Raw genomic sequence first — 21,033 nt, forward strand, 5'->3', positions numbered from 1 at the left:
ACAACACAAAGATAAATACAAACAGCACTTTAGCATGTTGCTTTTGCTTTTTCCCATATATATTTTAAAACAACTGGAATCATGCTGTTTATAGTTCTATATCCTGCTTTTTTCTCATACTTAATTTTATTTTGTGTGTACTTTCCCACGTCAAGAATTCTCCAAAAAAAAAAAAAAAAAAGAATTCTCCAAAAAACATCCTTTTTAAAAATGACTCCATACTTTTCAATAAAGCAATCATTCCCCTAAGGTTAAAATATTTAAATTGTTTATTTTTTATACACATCACTATAGTTAAGATCTTTGTATATAATCTTGGTCCTCATCTCGATTTCTTGGTCCATCTAGATTCCTATAAGTTGATCAAGGATTTTATGTCTTAAAATTCTGCCAAGAAAAAAAAAAAAATCCTGCCAAGGGCAGTCCGGGTACCTCAGCAATTTAAGCACCGCCTTCAGCCTAGGGCCTGATCCTGGAGACCATGGATGGAGTCCCATGTCAGGCTCCCTGCGTGGAGCCTGCTTCTCCCTCTGCCTGTGTCTCTGCCTCTCTCTTTCTCTCTGTGTCTCTCATGAATAAATAAATAAAATATTTTAAAATTTTTAAATAAAGCCCTGCCAAAATGCTTTCCAGAAAGTTCACACCAAGTTTTTGTGCCTGACAGTCCTGATCATATACCACCAGCAGTGACCACTACCTATTTCCTTTTAATTCCCAGCAGAGACCCAAAAACTCTGGAATTACAACACAAATAGGGAAGATTTGTTATTAAAAGAATGCTTTTGTCACTTGTGGTAATTTGTACCAGATCACTATTATCCCATTCTTTTTTTTTTTTTTTAAGATTTTATTTATTTATTCATGAGAGACATAGAGAAAGGCAGAGACACAGGCAGAGGGAGAAGCAGCCTCCATGCATGGAGCCCGATATGGGACTCGATCTCGAAACTCCAAGGATCACACCCTAAGCTGAAGGCAGCCGCTCAACTGCTGGGCCACCCAGGTGTTCCACTATTATCCCATTCTTTATCAGATATGTAACCTTAACAATCTTGGAAAAGTTACAAACATCACTCTATACAATTCACATTCCTTTAGTAAAATCAAGACTTAAAATGCCTCACACATGGAGATGCTCAAATAAATTTCAACTTAAGGAGTATGTAGAAAAGGAAGTGATGCCTCATACAAAAAAGAGGTCTGGACAATATGTAGAAAATTCAAAAAGGTACACTTTCAGATTTATGAACTTTTCTACATGTAAGTTGCACCTTAATTTTTTTTAATAAAAATTAAAAATTTGGGATGCCTGGGTGGCTCAGTTGGTTAAGCGTCTGCTTTTGGCTCAGGTCACAATCCCGGGGTCCTGGGGTCGAGTCCTGCATCGGGCTCTCCATAAGGAGCCTGCTTCTCCCTCTGCCTGTTTCTATGCCTTTCTGTGTCTCTCATGAATAAATTTTTAAAAACCTGAAAAAAAAATTGTTGAAAAAAAAGAAAAAAAATTTAAAGAGGATCTGTACGGGAGAAAATATATGTATTCCTTGTATTCACACAGAACATGAAATCACAGCTATGGGAAAAAGAAAAAGAAATCACAAGTATTTTAGCTAATGTTGCCATTTAAGCCTTTATGGATGTTGGCTAATGCTGGGCATACACCAACTGGGAGAGACTCACTCACTGCCTAAGCCCTGAGAAGCCCTTTTCCCTTTTTCCTCATTTACCAAAGGTTTTATCTGCATTCCTCTAGTGACTTATCAATCAGGAAAAAAAATCTCTGAGAAGTCAGCAGCATTCAAAAAGTATTCAATTATTTCAGGCCATTAGAAATGATATCACAGGGATCCCTGAGTGGCTCAGCGGTTTAGCGCCTGCCTTTGGCCCAGGGGTGATCCTGGAGTCCCGGGATCGAGTCCCACGTCGGGCTCCCAGCATGGAGCCTGCTTCTCCTTCAGCCTGTGTCTCTGCCCCTCTCTCTCTGTTTCTATGTCTATCATAAATAAATAAATAAAATATTAAAAATAAAAAGAAATGATATCACAGGGGCACGTGGGTGGCTCAGTGGTTGAGTGTCTGGCTTCAGCTCAGGGTATGATCCCGGGGTTCCAGGATCAAGTCCCACATTGGGCTACCCAGAGGGAGCTTGCTTCTCTATGTCTCTACCTCTCTCTGGGTGTCTCTCATGGATAAATAAAATCTTTAAAAAAAAAAAGAGAGAGAGAGAAAAAAAAATTGTATCACGAAAGTAGCATCCACCAGGCTTCTAACTACAAACCTAACATTTTTGGAAAATAAAGACCTAGTGATACTTTTATCATCAAACATTTAAAAGTATACTACTCCCAGTGAAATAATTCCCTTGAAGTGAAAGCCACTCTAGTTAAAGATACAGATTTTGAGAATCTAATAATCTTGTATTAATGCAGTACTGGCTTTCATTTTTACACAATCAATTTGTTACCGAACAAAGAATCCTTTTTAATTGCCCACGGCAATTAATGGTAATCATTTTCTTTTGTCTTATTCCTAAGTACTGCAGGATACAATAGATGAAGCCATGATTCTGACCTTTCTTTTAAATGGAAAAAACTTTTTTTTAAGTTTTTTACACTTCAAGAGGCTGTTAGCTGTAGCTGCCCAGCATATTTTCACCCTAACATTATTTAATAACTTTCTGATTCCCAGTTTTTGAAAAAAGCATTGTAGTAAGTTCCACACAAATAAGTTAAGGGGCTAGGTGTAGTTTTGCCTATACATTCCTAGTTGCCCAAAGTTTTCTCAATTGAGGGACACTTGGGTGGCTCAGCAGTTGAGCATCTGCCTTTGACTTAGGGCATGATCCCAGGCCCTGGGATCGAGTCCTCTGCATCGGGCTCCAGTCCTCTGCATCGGGCTCCTTACAGGGAACCTGCTTCTCCCTCTGCCCATGTCTCTGCCTCTATCTCTCTCGGTCTCTCATGAATAAATAAAATCTTAAAAAAAAAAAAAAAAAAGAACACAAATTCATCAGAATACTCTATTCAACATTTACTCCCCTCAACCCACCCTACATTACATATAGCTAGTCATTCACAACTGACTATAAATTCTTTAAGAGGATGAACCTATAGCTTATTCTTATATCCCAAAGAAACAAGGCACTAATAAAATAAACACAGATCTTGAAATAAGACAGACACGGATTTATAACACAGCTCTCAACCTCTCAGCTGTGTAACCCTGGTTAGGATACTTCTATTATGTATATATGAGAATTAAATGATGACCAGGAGGGCATGCCCTCTGAGAGTTTAAAACCTAAAAATGGCCATTATTGTTGGTGCACATCTCTCCACCCACCTACCCCCACAAAAGAGAAAAAAAGGCTTTGGCACTTGTTTGGGTTCAATCAACATATATGTAGTAGGGCCTACTATATATAAGGTATTTTGCTAGGTGTGACAAGATATAAAAGAAACACCTGGGATCCCTGGGTGGCGCAGTGGTTTGGCGCCTGCCTTTGGCCCAGGGCGCGATCCTGGCGACCGGGGATCGAATCCCACATCGGGCTCCTGATGCATCTCCCTCTGCCTGTGTCTCTGCCCCCCTCTCTCTCTCTCTCTCTCTCTCTCTCTCTCTCTCTCTCTCTCTCTCTCTCGCTGTGACTATCATAAATAAATAAATAATTAATTTAAAAAAAAAAAAAAGAAACACCCTCAAGGAGTTTACTACCTGGAAAACGGAAACAATCAAGTATTATTATCTATAAAATAAGGCAGAATGGGAACCAACTAGTATGATCCCTTCAGTTTTCAAATGAAGAAACTGTAGCCCAGGGAAGTGAAAATGATTTGGCCAAAGTCATACAGCTAGTAAGCCGCAGAGCTGGAGCTAGACCAGAGGTTCTTCATTATCAGTTCAATATTCTTTACACCATAGGAAGCTGCCTCTCAGTTGTTCAAATTTGATTTCTAAGTGCAAATATTACCATAGTGACCAGAAAAGGACATTTTCCAGGTAAGAATGCACACTAGGAGAGCAAAAAAGGTATGAAATATCACAGATGCATAATGCAACAGTCACAACTGCCACAAACTTCATAAAATGAAAATGTTCATTTCAATAAAGGAAGATGAAGGAGATAGGCAAGTCTGGCTATTTTCAACTAAAGTAAATATTACTTTCCTGTGATGATGGTTCATGGCTGAAAGTACCTGGTTCTCTGCTAATATATCAACTTAATGGTGCTTCTTAGCACCATAGAAGCAAATAAATGAAAATCAGACTGACAGATGCCAAAAGTTATTTTCAAGAATTCTTCATAGACAAAACCTCATTAAAGCATTGTATCAAAAATTAAATAGAAATAAACTTCCAGGAAGATGAACATGAATGATTTGTTTGCATTTCTTAATACTAGCAATTCAAGTGCTATTCAGCACAGCTATTTGAGAGCGTAGGTCAACAATGACTCAGCTTGAAAGATTCCATATTGCTTTTAAAAGAGGTATATGGTTTTACTTATGTAGTGAATACAATCTGGGTGCCCCTTTCCCCCAAAATTATAAACTAATTTTCACATGAATGGCTGAAAAAGAGATGGTGTTTATGTTTGAAAAAAGTATACAACAAAGGCGGTCCAGTTCAATTTACTGCATCCCTCAGAGAAAGAGCCCTTACCCCCAATTCTGGGCCACAGGATCGATGTGAAGATGAGGGGGAGGGGTGGAGGCGATGGAGGGGTAAAGAGCAGGACCAGGAGTCCAGTCCCAGTCCCAGCTCTAACTTGGTATGTGGTCCAGGACAATACTCTACAACCAGAGCTGGACAGCACACTAGACTTCATACTAGGAATGTGAAACCCAGAGAGGTGAAGTGATTTGTTCAAGGTTCCCACGAATTAGGTTAAGGCCTAGACCAGAAGGCCTTCTGCCTCTACTTCCAATATTCCTTCAATTATGACAGGAAAACTGTTACCATGCTCCGTGCAAGTTCATTTTCCCAGCTGTAAATCAGGCGGCTACACTAGGCACAGGTATTCAAGCTGTGTTGCTCCAAATCCAAGGGATTTCTGCTAGTCACCTTTCCTCTTCAAGACTCTCCAAGCTTAAGTATTTCATATAGTGTAAAAAGGAAATTTTAAACAATTAGACTAGATGGTCAATAAAATGTCACACAGACTGGGTAAATTAAGACACCCAGGTGGTGAATGACAATAGTCATAGTGGATCACAGGAAGGCCCTGCAGGAAGCTTACCACCTCTCAGAAGGCCCCCACAAACTGAAGATGTGAAAACAGAAGAGACTAGAGGGAGATGGACAAACACTCTCTCACCATGTCAATCTCTATATTGACCTGCTGTATCTCCCTATCACACAAAGACTGAAGAAACACCTATGAGGCTGGAGGCTGCAGTTTTACAGTCATCTGTGAATCCCTCACTTCTCCTAGACTGTCCTTTGCCAAAAGTTACCATCAGGCCCATGGATTTACACACGGACAACTTCTTCCAAGTAACATGTATTGAGAAGAATGACTATTTTCTGATTATTTTTTAACTATCCTAAATGCTTTGGCCTTATTGTGCCAAGAAGATGGAAAAGAAAAGGGGGATATAAAAAAAAAGAAAGAAAAGAAAAGGGGGATATAAAAAAAGAAAAAGAAAAAAGAAAAAGAAAAGGGGGATATGATCAAAAGAATAGTTAAAAAAAAAAAAAGGAAGAGAAAAACTTTGATCAGACTAGTATTACAGAGATTTTCTAGGCACTGCAGGAGCCCCTGAAGATCTGCTACTTGGTTGAAGAGTCATCTACTGCTATCTCCTGCTCCACACCCCACCCCCAACTGGCATGTTAACTGTTCCAGAAGGCCAAGGCTACCACCTCAGATTTCTGTAGCACCCAATTCCATCATGAAAGCAAATGTTGACACTGAGGTTGGAGTCTCTGCTACCATTAGAGAAACATGACAATCTTTGTAACAGCAGTTACCAGTTTAGGAAGAAAACTCAGTCCTTTGTTGTTCTGTCTCCTCTCTTCAAATTATATAAACTTTGGCTTTGGCCATGAAGAAACTTTCTATGCTGCCCATGATGTTAAAAAACTCTAAAACACAAATTTCAGCAGTGCTGCACACACAGTTGTCTTCTTAATTAGCTATTACTTCCCCATTAAGAATAAAAAACAAAGGATCCTGGGTGGCTCAGCAGTTGAGCGTCTCTGCCTTTGGCCAAGGGCATGACCTGGAGTCCCAGGATCAGGATTGGGATCCAGTCCCGCATGGGGCTCCCAGTATGGAGTCTGCTTCTCTCTCTGCCTGTGTCTCTCTGCCTCTCTCTCTCCGTATGTCTCTCATGAATAGAAATTTCAATTTTCAAAAAGAAAATTATTTATACCAACATGGAAAACATAAACTCTAAAATAAATTCATAGAATGAATGATGATACACAAGGCCAAAATTCAAAAATGAATGGACCAGATGAACTGAAATTCTTAAGTCAATAATGATGAAGACACACACTATAGATAATTAAAATCACCAGACTCTGCTTGTCAGAAATTTAAAGTCCTGGGGATCCCTCAGTGGCTCAGCGGTTTGGCTCCTGCCTTCGGCAGGGGGCGTGATCCTGGAGTCCCGGTATGAGTCCCACATTGGGCTCCCTGCATGGAGCCTGCTTCTCCCTCTGCCTGTATCTCTGCCTCTCTCTCTCTCTCTCTCTCTCTCTCTCTCATAAATAAAATCTTAAAAAAAAAAATTTAAAGTCCTAAGAACTCAGAAGCTACGGGAATTACTAGATCTATGATCTAGTCTCTCTTTTACTATATCATATACAAATACCCTAACATTTGAGGAGTCAATGGTCCAATTCTGTAGATAACAGTGAACGCTTTTTTATTTCAAGTGTTCACACAAAACTATTTCTAAATAAGTGCTGAAGTAAACAAAGTTTGATCATAGCTCAGTTAAGAAATAAAGTCCTTCCAGTAAATGTTCCTTCACAGCTGGATGGCTGTTTTAATATGCAATTGCCCTGGGCCACGCGAAAGTGGGGGGGGGGGGGGCAGGGGAAATCAGGCTTTTGATTCACTTAAGAAATAAAATAAATAAACCTAGAACATACAAAGGTTCTCTTTCCCAAGTTAAGGACAAAAAATGGTTAGATGGCTTTTCTGCAAAAAAAACACCTCTTTCACTGAATAAATTTCCTAAACCCCACCCCTATCATAAGATCACTGAAGAAAAAGCTCCACAGCTAAGGTACATTTCTCAGGTAATAAAACCAAAAAATCTCATCGTATCAGCCAGTTCCTGGCACCCTTTCCTCACTCTACCAAATCAGGTCACTCACAAGGCTTGGAGAATGTCAGGGCCCACCCACATACTTCTACACCAAAGAGCGCCCCCACCCCCAACTCCAGCAAGGATCTGCCCAGAGGCATTCAGCTCCCCTGCTGGAGAGCGCCTGCAACACCAGAGGGCAGAAATCTGAGTGACACTTGGCACTCTCTCTTTCCACAAACAACCGCAACGGGCTTTCCAAACTCAGGCCCTAATTATTTAAGACCAGGAAGCTGGAGCCTTCCTGGAGCAGAGGTGAAAAGAAATAAGCCCACCCTCCCAAAGGTCACACTACAAACCAGAGGCCATTAGGGAAGGCAACACTGCAGCTATTGCAGCCCCAGAGCAGTAAACACCAAATGTGGCCATAACCCCCAGTGGGATTGGGGAGAACTTGAGAACTAGCATTTCCCCAGCCAGAGATAAAACAAAAATAAGACTGTCATGGGGTGGGGGTGGGGGAGAAGGGGGAAAAATCACACTTCTAAGTTCTCCCAAGGCCTTGGAGGTGGAAGAGGGGGAGAGGGTACAACTGTCTCTTTACAATAGCTCAGAGAAGGAGGGAGGGAATTAAAAGAATGACCTGTGAGCAGCTGCACTCTTCTGTCTCGAAGGACACAAAGCTGCAAAGTCCAGGGATCTGAAAAGGGCTGGGAAGCAAGATAGAAAAGAGGAGGAAAAAAAAAATGGGGCAATGGAAAGAGATCTACCCCCTCACCAACACTAACCTTGGTAGAAGTAGGGAAAATGGGGGAGACACTCCCAAGACTCCAGAGAGCAATAACCAGCCAACCAACCCCCACCTATCTACCCAGATCTCACAGGATCTCTGGGAATAAAACCCTGAGGGTGAGGGTGCCAAGTGAATCTGCAGTCTACACCAGAGCCTAGAGAACCCTAGGCTCAACTCAGACCCTTCCCCTCTGAATGCTGAAGACTGGATGCTAGAGGAACACAAGCCTCAAGAGGGGAAGCACTCAGTGGGAATGGGCAGGTCAAGGGTGGGGAGCTGGGAGAAACAAGCCTGACACGAACCAAAGAGGAAAGAAGATGCTTGACAGGATACAAAGGGAAAGAAAAGGTGAGGAAACAAGTCAACAAGGAACAGAATTGGGAAATGGGTACCAAAAGCAGAGGGAAAATCTATCCAAGAACTGAGATGGCTCCAAGAGGGAGCTGGGGGGAGTGGGGAGGCAGCCAGTGATAGGAAAGAATGGTTGAGAAGATCTCTTTACTACTGGGCAGAACTGGGAGAAGGAGAACTCAAAAAGGAGGTAAAAGGACAAAGGAGGGAGAATATAAGAAAGTAAAGAGTGGAGGTTGAGATCTGAATCAAAATGGTGGGGGGAGAAGGAGGTCCAGGTGGAAAACCAGAATTAAGAGACAACACAGGTGGGATGCAATTACAGGAAGACCAGGATTAAAGAAACCATCCAAGAGGGAACAGCAATAGTAAAGTTAAAATGGGTCAAAAAGATAGGTGGGCAAGTGGACAGCTCCAAAAAGGGCAGAGCTGGGAGGAAAACGTTAGAGCGGATGGGACAGAGCTGAACAAATGAAAGAGCAGATGCAAAAAAGGATCTGGGGCAGGTCTGTGAGATGCAGCAAAATGGGAAGGAAAGGGGTGATGGGTCAGGGAAGTTATCAAAGATTTACGGAGGTAAAGGGCAAGTTTAAGAAGAGCCAAAATAGAGAGGAGAGGACTCCGAGCAAAGAGAAGGCTAGAAGCAGATCTCAAGCAGAGAACAAGTGAAGGGGAAACAGGTCAAAGAAAGGGGGAGCGAATGAATGAGACAGCTCTACAGTGCCAACGAGGAGGTGGAGAGAAGAGGAAACCGCAAGAACACTGGGCAGAACTGGGGCCTGCAGGGCAGCACGGACGCTGCGGGCAGGCTGAGTTAGGGAGGTCAGAGAAGTGAATGGCAGAAATGAGAGCTGCAGGGTTTTGGGAGGGGAGGAGGCTGCTTCATGGAAGGCAGAGTCGAAAAGCAAGCAGGTTAGGGCCACAGCAAGATCTGAGATTGGGCAAAGGGCAGATCGGAAAGGTAGAACGGTTTGGAAGAGAAATAAAGGTCTGAATGGCAAATGGGAGCAAGATCTGAGAAGCGGAGGAGGCAAGCATGGTGCATCTGAGTCCGAGAGGGGGCAAGGGGCCGAACTGAGGCATGGGAGGGTCGGAGAGCTGAGGAATATCCCTGGGGTGCAGCAGGCCCCCCAAGTGGGCAGTAGAGCCCAAGAGGGAGGTGGAATTAACTCCAAGGAGACCTAAGGGCAAGCAGTGCCAAGACGAACAAGGTCTCAGATGGATCTCCAAGGAGGTGGAACTGCAGGTCCTAAAAGGACAGTTCCTGGGGGTGCAACAGAGGGCGGATAACAGTAAACGGGTCAAAGAAGGCAACAGATCTGGAAGGTGGTGAGAGTAGAATCGAAGAGGGGCAGGAGGGTCACGAATCCCAAAGTGAAGGTCCAGAATTCAGGGATGCAGAAGGGTCACAGAGGAGGTGGGTCCCAAGACCACTGCAGAGTCCTGGAGGGGCGAAGGGCATTACCGAGGGCGGAAGAGGGAAGGGGGAGGTGCAGAATTGGGAGCAGAGTGGCTTAAGTGAGGAGGGGGTGGCCGCGACAGACACCGAGATCCCAAATGGGTAGGAAGGTGGGGGCAGACGCGGGGACAGCAGACCTGGGGCTAGCAGGGACAGGTCCAAAAGGGCGGGCGGGCCCCGCGGGCCGGGCCGCAGCGCGAAGCAGCGGGGACGGCGGGGCCCGGGGGGCCTGGGGGGCCGCTCCCTCCCCTCCCCCTCCGGCTCCTCCATTGTTCGCGGGCTCCGGGCCCCGCGGTCCCCGCCTCCCCTTGGACCCCGCAGCGGGGCGGCGCCCGGCCTCGCCGCCGGGGCCCGCGAGCTCGCGCACTCACCAGCTGGGCGCTCTCAGCGCGGCTCCGGCCTCCAGGATCCCAGCAGCGACGACGGCGGCCCCGGCGCCATGTTCTGCTGCTCCTCGTCCAGCGGCGGCTGAGGCGGCGGCGGCGGCGGCGGCGGCTCCGGCGGCGGGGGGCCGGGCGGACCCTCCCTCGCAGGCTCCCTCCTCCGCCTCCTCCACCTCCTCCTCCCGCCGCGCCGCGGCTCTCCCTCGGGGCGGGGGGGCGGGGAGGGGAAGGGGGGAGGGGCGGGAACCAGGGGAGGGCGGACCAGCCTCGCTCGCTCGCTCCCTCCCTCCTTCGCAATGGCGACGGCGGCGCCTCCTTCTTGCGGCCGCCGCTCCCGCGCGCGCGCGCTCCTCGCTACTGCGCGTGCGTGGCGTGCGGACCGTTGCAAGAGGATAACGGCCCCGGGGTGCGCGCCGCCAGAGGACGACCGGCGCCGGGCAGGAGACAAAGTGAGGGCGGCTCTGCGCCCAAGGGGCTCAGTGCCACTACCGTGGCCTCTGGCTGGGAACGAGCGCGGAGACCATAATGCGCGTGCGCCCCAAAGAAATGCCGCTACTGCGGTGGCTGCGGCGCGAGACAGCACCAGGCAGCCTGCGAGCAGGCAAAGGGAATGGCGCGGGCAACTGCGCGTGCGCGGGAGGGACTGCCTGGCGCAAGGCGGAGGGAGTGGCCCGCGGGAGTCGCGCGCGCTCTTGCGCGCGCCAGAAGCAGCCGACCCCTCCTTGCGGGGGCTCGTGGAGAAAGCGGGAGGGGGGAGGCATGGCCCGGCTTTGGGGGCGGGGGCGAAGGGCGCGATCCCGCTCGCGCGGGACCTGACCAGCCAATGGGAGGTAAGGGGAGGTGGGTTTGCCGCGCGAGCCTCAGCCCCTGGGATAACGGAGGAGGTGAGATGGAGCGACGTAACGTGGGGCGGTGGGGCGGGGCTGAAGGGAAGGGAGAACACCCAGCGAGGGAGTTGATTGGAGGACACGAGGAGGCGTGGCCCTCCCCAGCCCAATCCAAGCCTAGGAATCTGTCGTTCCGGAAGGAGGGGCAGGGCTCGGGAGCGCGTGCTCTTTCCCTCCGCAGAGAAGAAAATGTACGGGCAGCGCGCCCGTTGATACGACTTGTGGATTCGGTGATCGCCCAGGCCCGGGAGAGAGACAGGGGTCCGCTCCTGCACGCAGCCCTGACCTCCGAGCCAGCATTGTGCAAATGACTGCAAATCAAATGTCACTTTTGGCCCGTGCAGGGTAAAGAGTAATGATGGGAAGGGGCACTGCTGTAACCCTTGAGTTCTTCTGAACTGAGGAGGGGTTCCTCTGGGACCCTTCCGGAAGTATGCATGGTGGAAGATGAGCGTTCTGGGCATGGAGTCAATATTTACGGAATGCATGAAGAAAGGCTGTTTTCTATTGCATTTTGCGTGGTTTTTTTTCAGTCTCTTCATCCACAAAATGGAATAATCGTCGTACCTCCCTCGTAGGGTTGCTGAGAGGATTAAATGAGATAGATTTGTAAAGTGCTAAAAAGTATTACTTTAGAAAAGTTGATAGGCACAATTACAAATACGTTTTATTTATTCTTTTAAAGTCATCTCTTCTCTCTGTCTCTCTCTGTGTCTATCATAAATAAAAATAAATAAATCTTAAAAAAAAAAAAAAACTGGGGATCCCTGGGTGGTTCAGCGGTTTGGCGCCTGCCTTTGTCCCAGGGCGCGATCCTGGAGTCCTGGGATCGAGTCCCACGTCGGCTCCCGGCATGGAGCCTGCTTCTCCCTCTGCCTGTGTCTCTGCCTGCCTCTCTCTCTCTCTCTGACTCTCTCTGTGTCTATCATAAATAAAAATAAATCCTTTAAAAAATAAATAAAGTAATCTCTACACCCAATGCGGGGTTCGAACTCAACCCAGAGATCAAGTCGCATGTTCTACTGACAGCCATCCAGGTACCCTTTATGCCCTCAAGTTTTAAAGTATCCCATTAAATAAAGTTTTATTATTATTATTATTATTATTATTACTGATCAGAGTCCTTTCCCTTGACTTTTCTGACTTAGCATTTTTTTATGTATATAATCCGGTTTTTAGTTGTGTATTTTTGTTGTTGTTTTTTAAGTACTGTGAGCCAAACCAATCAAGTGTGTGGCCCAGGTTTTCTTTAGGCTGTCACCACAAACCTTAGTTTGTAAATGATTTTTAGATCACTTGAGGGAACAAGGGAACACTTGAGGGATTCCCCACCTCAAGTTAATATGTCTTTATAACTAATGCCATGTTCAGGTCGTCCAATTCTTAGAAAGACTGTGAACTGGCAGCACCTAGAATAAAGAAGACTGGTTTCCCGCTGGACCTAGATGTCCCTCTCTGTCTTTTGGAGCCTGTCAACTCTACCCTGTCCTTCAAGGCTCAGCTTAACATCACTTCCTCAAAGTGGCTTCCCAGGGGATCCCTGGGTGGCGCAGCGGTTTGGCGCCTGCCTTTGGCCCAAGGTGCGATCCTGGGGACCCGGGATCGAGTCCCACGTCGAGCTTCCGGTGCATGGAGCCTGCTTCTCCCTCTGCCTGTGTCTCTGCCTCTCTCTCTCTCTGTGACTATCATAAATAAATAAAAATTAAAAAAAAAAGTGGCTTCCCAGATTTGGCTTGAGTCCTTATTTGATGAAAACAGTATTTTATGCTAGCTGACATTTTAAACACTTTAAACATATTAACTCGCTTAATTCTCAACATCTTATGAGTAGATTATATAGTGGTTATGGTTCTACTAAACTAAGGCACAGAGAGTTACACAGCTAGTCAGTGGCAGATTTGAAATTAAACCTCAGGCAGTGGAGGTCAGATGACTACACACTTATTGCTTCTTCATGGCACTCCACCAGGGCTTGAAATTCTGTATTGGTATCACCATTTTATGTGTGAGCCCTCTGAAGGCAGGAGTTCTGTCTGGCTAGTTCTTCAGTCTGGCAAATAGCCCACAATAAATACTTATTAATAAATAAATGAATAAATCCCATGCTAAACAAAGGAGATGGCTGAAAAGACATCTTTTTTTTTTTTGAAAAGACAGTTCTTGTCTAATGAGTAACTCCTACCTATCTTTGAGACGCTAGTTCATATGACTCCTCTTCCAGGAGGCCCTCCTAATCCACAGGCTGGGTCAGGCACGCCCTCTACGTTCCCATAGCCCTGTTGGATCCTCCATACAATCCCTGACCATCCTGGGCTGTCCCTGTCTAGTGACGGGTCCTTCTGTCCCAGCGGACTGCGAACCCAGTGAGCGCAGAGCAGGGGCTGAGTCAATGTTGATGCGTCCAGCACAGGTCCAGGCACGAGGCAAGGGCTCATGCAGTGTTTCCTTGAGTTAACGTTCGTTCAGAACTCTCAAGGAGCGCCTTCCCAGCTCTCCAGTTCTTTCCTGTGCGCTGGAGGGCCAGTGTTAGCTGAGCAAGCCAACCACAGGAAGCAGGCTTCCCTGGGGGCAGCCGCCCCCGCACACCGGGCTAGCTTCCACTCCAGGATAAATAAACAACCGAGTAAACAATTAGCTGACAGAAAAGTGCCGACTGCTGGCCTGGGCCGCTGTCAAGATTTCCCAAGCATCACCCTGAAAGGCCCCGAGGACTGGACGTCACACCACCCAAAGTAGCAGCGTAGGTACAAGGCAGGGCCTGGGGTTCTGGACCCTAATTGGAGAAATGCACAGCCAGAAAAAATCCCCAAAAGAGTTTTGCAAAGAGGGTGAATGTGCTGGAGCAAATTCTCTCTACATTTCTCAGAGCGTGAAAAGAATCTGACAGAGGGTGGGGACCAGGTCTGCGCTCATCCAAAAGTCAGTGAGCTCACAGCGCCGCCTACAATCCGAAGCGGGGAAGCTGCGTCTAGCTGAGGCCGCGGGGGACGTCAGAGAGCGGTGAACTCTTTCGCCATTGGTCGGAAGGGCAGCCAATCGCGGGGAAGGAACGGAAGGCGGGGATGCTCGGATGCAGTGGGGATCCCGCCGCCCCGCCAGTGGTTGGACACGCAGTGGGCACGCACTACATATCTGATGGAAGGATGGATGACGAATCTCTCCATTTCTATAGAATTTGAAAATTGAAATATGGAACGGAGAAGGACACAAATGACAACTGTACAGCCCGATGAATAATTCACAAAGACACCCCCCCCGTAATCTGTACCCAGATAAAAACACAGAATGTGACCAATCGCTCAGGAACCCCCCCTCCAACCCGTTCTAGTCACTCCCTCCCCTTCACGATGAAAACCTCTATCCCGATTTCTAGGGCTGTAGATTAGTTTTGCCCGTTTTTATACCTTATTAAATGAAATTGTGCAAGTGGACTCTTTTAATCCACGTTGTTAGACTTATTATCCACGTTACTCTGTGTAGCTAGATCTTTCATTCTCAATGCTGCGTAGTATTTCACTATGTGAATGAAATAAAATGTATTGATCCATTCTAGTTTCGGCGAGCATCTGGGTAATTTCCACCTTGGGGCTATTAAGAACACTGCTGTTATGACAGTCTAGAATATGTCCTTTAGGGATCCCTGGGTGGCTCAGCGGTTTAGCGCCTGCCTCTGGCCCAGGGGGTGATCCTGGAGTCCTGGGATCGAGTCCCGCATCAGGCTCCCTGCATGGAGCCTGCTTCTCCCTCTGCCTCCCTCTCTTTGTGTCTCATGAATAAATAAAATCTTTTAAAAATAGAATATGTTTTTTAGTGGGGCACGTGGGTGGTGTAGTCAGTTAAGGATATGACTCTCGGTTTTGGCTCCGGTCATAGTCTCAGGGAGACTCCATCTTATCAGATGGAGCTCCCAGTAGGAGTCTGCTTGAGAGTCTCTCTCCCTCTCTCTCTGTCCCTCCTGCTCATGCTCACTCTCAGAAGAAAGAGAGAAAGAAAGAAAGAAAGAAAGAAAGAAAGAAAGAAAGAAAGAAAGAAAGAAAGAAAGGAAGGAAGATTTTTAAAAGGTCTTTTGGTAAACATGTATTCATTTCTGCTAGCTAAGCACCTGAGTGAAACTGCTGGTCACAGAGTGCACGTGTGTTCACCTTCTACAAAGGGGATATACTAATTTTCATCCCAGGAGTCATGTGTAAGAATTTCAGCTGATCCACCTTTTCTATCTTTTAAATTTAATTTTGGCCATTCTAATGATTGTGTAGTTGTATCTTTTGTAGTCTTAATTTGTCTTTCCCCAATGATTCCTGAGGTTGAGCATCTTTTCATGGATGTGAAAGCCATCTGAATAGCAGCTTTTGTGAAGTCTGTTCAAATCTTTTGCCCATTTTCCCATTGTTATACATTACTCTCTTTAATTATTTTAAGTTATGTAATACTACATGAGTTTCTTGTCCTTGCAAGAAATGAAAATACTCCAGATAAAATCCAGTCTCCATGGAAAATCCAAACTCATCCTACTTGCCTCCCCAGAAATGTGTTTTCTTCTATACCTCTCTATACACTTACATGAATGCAGCATAGTATAGTGTCTTGAGGCATTGACTCTGGAACCAGAATGCTTGGCCTAGAATCTCAACTCCATCATTTACAATAGTTGCGTGACTGGGGCAAGTTGCTCAACTTCTGTGTACCTCAATTTCCTCATATTTATTTTTTTAAAGATTTTACTCATTTATTCATGAGAGACACAGAGAGAGAGAAAGAGGCAGAGACCCAGGCAGAGGGAGAAGCAGGCTCCATGCAGGGAACTCGACGTGGGACTCGATCCCAGGTGTCCAGGATCAGGCCTTGGGCTGAAGGCGGTGCTAAACCGCTGAGCCACCTGGGCTGCCCAATTTGCTCATATTTAAAATGGGATTGACGGGATCCCTAGGTGGCGCAGAGGTTTGGCGCCTGCCTTTGGCCCAGGGCGCGATCCTGGAGACCCGGATCAAATCCACAGACCGGATCAAATCCCACGTCGGGCTCCCGGTGCATGGAGCCTGCTTCTCCCTCTGCCTATGTCTCTGCCCTCTCTCTCTCTGTGTGACTATCATAAATAAAAAAAATTAAAATGGGATTGACAATATTAATACCTACATCACAGGGCTGTTTTGAGGTTTCTATTTTTTAAAGATTTTGTTTTTAAGATTTTTTATTTATTCTTTAGAATACACAGACAGGAGAGAGAGAGGCAGAGACACAGGCAGAGGGAGAAGCAGGCTCCATGCAGGGAGCCCGACGTGGGACTCGATCCCAGGATCCTGGGATCATGACCTGAGCTGAAGCCAGATGCTCAACCATTGAGCCACCCAGATGTCCCCTGAATTTAATTTCTTATTAAGGTTGAAGAACATTGCATTGTATATATTACATCTTGTTTAGCCATTCATCAGTTAAGGGACATTTGGACTTTTGGGTACTGTGAATAATGCTGCTAGGAACATTGGCATACAGGAATTTGAATCCCTGTTTTCAGTTACCTGGAATATATGGTCAAACATAAAACTGCTGTATCATGTGGTAATTCTACATTTAACTTTTTTGTGGAACCACCAAACTGTTTTCCACAGTGGCTGCACCATTCTCCATTTCTACCAGCAATGTACAAGGGTTCCAGTTTTCCTACATCTTTGCCAAAACTTACTGCTATGGGTGGTTGTTTTCTTTTGTTTTTGATAGTAGCCGTCATAAAGGTTGTGAAGTGGTATCTCATTGTGGCTTTCATTTGCATTTCCTGCAGACACTAGTGATGCTGAGCATATTTCCCTATGCTTATTTGCCATTTGTATAGCTTCTTTGGAGAAATGTCTATTTGAGTCCTTTGCCCATTTTTGAATTGAAGTTTGTGGTTGTTGAGTAGTAGGAGTTCTCCATATACTCTGGATAGCAAGCCCTTATCAGATATATGCTTTGCAAAAATTTTCTTCCATTCTGTGAGTTGTCTTTGCACTCTCTTGATAGTGTCCTTTGATGCACAAAAGCTTTTAATTTTGATGCACAGGGTTTTTTTCCCTTATGTTGCTTATGAGTTTGGTATCAGATGGATCGCATAGCTTTTAAAAAAGAAAAATGTGGCAGACATTACCTTAGCCAAATGATCACACTCACGAAGGAAGAGACAAACCGGCATCACATATCCATCATGGGATACTCTGAGAAGTACACAGGATTTCTCTGTGATATTCCTGCCCCAAAATGTCAAACCTGAATCTAATCATGAAGAAACATGAGACAAACCCAAATGAAGGGACATTTTGCAATATAGTTGATGTGGACTCTTCAAAAATGTAAATGTCTTGAAATACTGACAAAGCAAGGAAACTGGTTAAGGATCAAAGAAAGCTAAAGGAACATGACAATTAAATGCCACCTTCAGGAGCACCTGGGTGGCTCAGTGGTTGAGCATCTACCTTTGGCTCAGGTCATGATCCTGAGTCCTGGGATCCAGTCCCACATCCGGCTCCCTCTGCCTGTGTCTCTGCCTCTCTCTGTGTGTTTTTCATGAGCAGATAAATTAATAAAATCTTTTAAAAAAAATGCCACCTGCAATCCTGAATTGGATTCTGGAACAGAAAACAAAAAACAAAACAAAAAACCTAGGGGTGCCTGAGTGGCTCAGAGGGTTAGCGTCCAACTCTCGATCTTTTTTTTTTTTTAAGATTTATTTATTTATTCATTCAGAGAGAGCAAAGAGAGAGGCAGAGACACAGGCAGAGGGAGAAGCAGGCACCATGCAGGAAGCCCGATGTGGGACTCAATCCTGGGTCTCCAGGATCACACCCGGGCTGCAGGCGGCGCTAAACCGCTGCGCCGCCGGGGCTTGCCCCCAACTCTCGATCTTAACTCAGTGTTTGATATCAAGGTCATGAGTTGAAGGCCCAGCATGGAGTCTACTTTTAAAAAAATAAAATAAAATAAAAAGTAAAAATCTGTAAGGCATATTACTGGGATGATCAGGGATATTTTGTTTTATTTTTTAAAGGATATTTTAATATAGGCCTATATTAGATTATAGTGTAGTATTAATGTAAAAATTCCCTACATGTGATCATTGTGTCGTTATGGAGGAGGCTAAGGAGATGTCCTCTTTTATGAAAGGAACATATTGGGGCAGCCCGGGTGGCTCAGTGGTTTAGTGCCGCCTTCGGCCCAGGGTGTGATCCTGAAGACCCGGGATCAGGATTGAGATAGGGATTGGGATCGAGTCCCATGTGGGACTCCCTGTGTGGAGCCTGCTTCTCACTCTGCCTATGTCTCTGCCAGTCTCTCTGTGTGTCTCTCATGAATAAATAAATAAAATCTTAAAAAGTAATAATAATAATAAAATAAATTTTAAAAATTAAAAAAAAAATGGTTCCAGGGCACCTGGGTGGCTCAGTCAATGAAGCATCTGCCTTTGGCTCAGGTCATGATCTAGGGGAGATTGAGCCCTGAGTCGGGTTCCCTGCTTCTCCCTCTCCCTTTGCCCCCACTCCATGCTCATGCTCTCTATCTCAAATCAATAAATAAAATCTTTTAAAAACTGGCTCCAATAAATAAATACCCAGAAAGTAAATGCACTCTGCCCCCAACCCTCGCCACTGAAACATTAATCAATGGTTGGTTAACATGCACTCATTTTCTGATCTCAGCTCAAATGTCACTCCCTCTGTGGAAGCTGTCTCTAACATTTCAGCTAGGCCAGGTGCCTCAGCTATAAGCACCTGTGACAGCCAGGCCCCTCAGATGAATTGCAATAATTCTCACTATGTATTATTGTCCCTTGCTATGTAAGATATGGTTGATCTGTGTACCAACAAGATATGGCACAAGTGAAAGGGCGTGACGGCTGAGGCAAGGTCATAAAAGACATTGCTGCTTTGGCCTTGCCCTTTCTTGGATCATTCACTCTAGGGGGAAAATAGCTGCCATATGAGGACACTCATGTGTCCTTGTGGGAAGGTCCATCTGGTGAGGAACTGAGTCCTCCTGTCAAGAGCCAGCATATTTAGGGCACTCTCTCTGTCAATAAATGAATAAAATGTAAGAAAAAAAAAAAAGACAGCATTAATTGGGCAATCCTAGGAGTGACCCATCTGGATGAATCCAATCGAGCTTTCAAATGACTGCATTCCTAGCTGATGTCTTTTTTTTTAAGGTTTTATTTCATTTTAGTTTTTTTTTTTTTTCATTTTAGTTTTTAAAGATTTTATTTGAGAGAGAGCCAGAGGACAGCAGGGGGAGGGGCAGAGGGACAGGAAGAAGCAGACTCCCTGCTGAGTAGGGAGCCCAATGCAGCTCCATTCCAGGACCCTGAGATCATGACCTGAGGCAAAGGCAGATGTTTAACTGTCTGAGCCACGGAGGTGCCCCCACCCCCACCAGCTGATGCCTTGATTGCAACCTGGTGAGATACTCCAAGCTAGAACCACCCAGTTAAACTACTCCCAAATTCCTGACCCACAGAAACTGAGTGAGATGAGAAATATTGTTTGCGAAGTAGATTTTTTAAAAAAGATTTTTATATATTTATTCATGAGAGACACAGGGAGAAGGCAGAGACATAGGCAGAGGGAAAAGCAGGCTCCCTGTGGGAAGTCTGATGCGGGACTCGATCCCAGGACCCTGGGATCACGTGACCTGAGCCACCCAGGCGTCCCTGCGAAGGAGTTTTAAATAAAATTTACTTGCATAATGTCCTTTAAGTCTGTTTTCCCTGCCAGACCATGAATGTTGTCTGGGTGGGGACAGTGTCTGTTTTCTTGATACCTGTTCATTCATTCATTCGACAAATGTTTACTTAACACCAGACTTGTACTAGGCTCTGAGCTGAACCCTGGAAATCAGGGCTGGAATAAGGTGAGGCAAGCAAGGTATCCAGGGTACAAACTTCAAGGAGATGCTTACTTTCAGGCTTGTGCAAGGGCTGGGTCAGCACCTAAGAGTGAGTGCTCTTTTAAATTTTACACCCTGGGCACCTTGTTTACCTTATCTCAGTCCCAGTTCTATTAGAGATAGAGCAGTGCACAAGATAGAAATGATCCTTAACCTTTTTTTAAAGATTTTTATTTATTTATTCATGAGAGACACACAGAGAGGGAGTGAAGCAGAGACACAGGCAGAGGGAGAAGCAGGCTCCATGTAAGGAGTCCGATATGGGATTTGATCCTGGGACTCCAGGATCATGCCCGGGGCCACAGGCAGGCGCTAAACCACTGAACCACCCAGGGATCTCAATCCTTAAACTCTTTTTGCCCTTGCAATAATTCCATAGCGGTGTGTTGGTTCTTCTGCTGATACTACACTTTTAATTTACATTGTTCTATTATATGCTTTGTTTCTATTAGGATTGAGTCTTTCTTCAGTATCTATAGTAATACTTTACTGAGTGCTTACCAAGTGTCACCATATTCTAGATGATGTAGATACGTTAATAGACAGCGTCCCTGCCCTCAACCACCTAACGGGAGATGTAGACAACACGGCTCCCAGTGAAATCATTAAAAATTGTAATAAAGGCTATTGTTACCAGATCAAAGCAGGTCCCCTCCTCTGTGAGTTATAGACAGAGATTACACTAGGTGGAGTTACCACACAAAGTCATCACTTGTTTGTACAAATAAGGAGATTACGGGGGAAAATTTCCAAAGGTGTGACTCCCCAAACAAGGGTAAGCAGCCTCCTTTCATGAGGGGCTTGGGATGAATATTCCTCATCCCTCAGAGAGGGGGACACCTGGGTGGCTCAGTGGTTGAGCATCTGCCTTTAGCTCAGGTTGTGATCCCTGGGTCCTGGATCAGGTCCCACATCAGGCTCCCTGCAGGGAGCCTGCTTCTCCCTCTGCCTATGTCTCTGCCTATCTGTGTGTCTTTCATGAATAAATAAA

General features: G+C 45.6%; 2 protein-coding genes across 3 annotated transcripts in view; both read right to left on the bottom strand.

Moving 5' to 3' along the window:
- Positions 1 to 10,391, bottom strand: part of ARHGAP35 (Rho GTPase activating protein 35) — a 128,459-nt gene extending 118,068 nt beyond the window's left edge. Inside the window, exon 1 of one of the 2 annotated variants that reach the window (XM_055310117.1) lies at positions 10,234 to 10,387. The gene's annotated coding sequence lies outside the window, so the exon portion shown is untranslated. Of the gene's footprint in view, positions 1 to 10,233 lie in introns of both variants that reach the window. The other variant, XM_055310118.1, reaches the window with a different exon arrangement.
- Positions 10,247 to 11,006, bottom strand: LOC129500112 (basic salivary proline-rich protein 2-like). Its single transcript, XM_055310240.1, has 2 exons — positions 10,802 to 11,006; positions 10,247 to 10,746 (listed from the first exon to the last, which is right to left on the bottom strand). Exons 1-2 carry the CDS (start codon positions 11,004 to 11,006, stop codon positions 10,247 to 10,249), a joined length of 705 nt encoding a protein of 234 aa, XP_055166215.1.
- Positions 11,007 to 21,033: the final 10,027 nt, after the last annotated feature.

The sequence above is a fragment of the Nyctereutes procyonoides genome, unplaced genomic scaffold (assembly GCF_905146905.1).
Source record: "Nyctereutes procyonoides isolate TBG_1078 unplaced genomic scaffold, NYPRO_anot_genome, whole genome shotgun sequence".
Classification (NCBI taxonomy): Eukaryota; Metazoa; Chordata; class Mammalia; order Carnivora; family Canidae; genus Nyctereutes; species Nyctereutes procyonoides.

What these genes read in the sequence shown, in the direction of transcription:
- LOC129500112 (XM_055310240.1), bottom strand. Translation starts at nt 11,006, where the DNA reads ATGCCTCCCCCCTCCCGCTTTCTCCACGAGCCCCCGCAAGGAGGGGTC. An exon ending in CTCGCGCCGCAGCCACCGCA is followed by an intron (nt 10,747 to 10,801) that starts GTAGCGGCATTT and finishes GCTCGTTCCCAG; the next exon opens with CCAGAGGCCACGGTAGTGGC.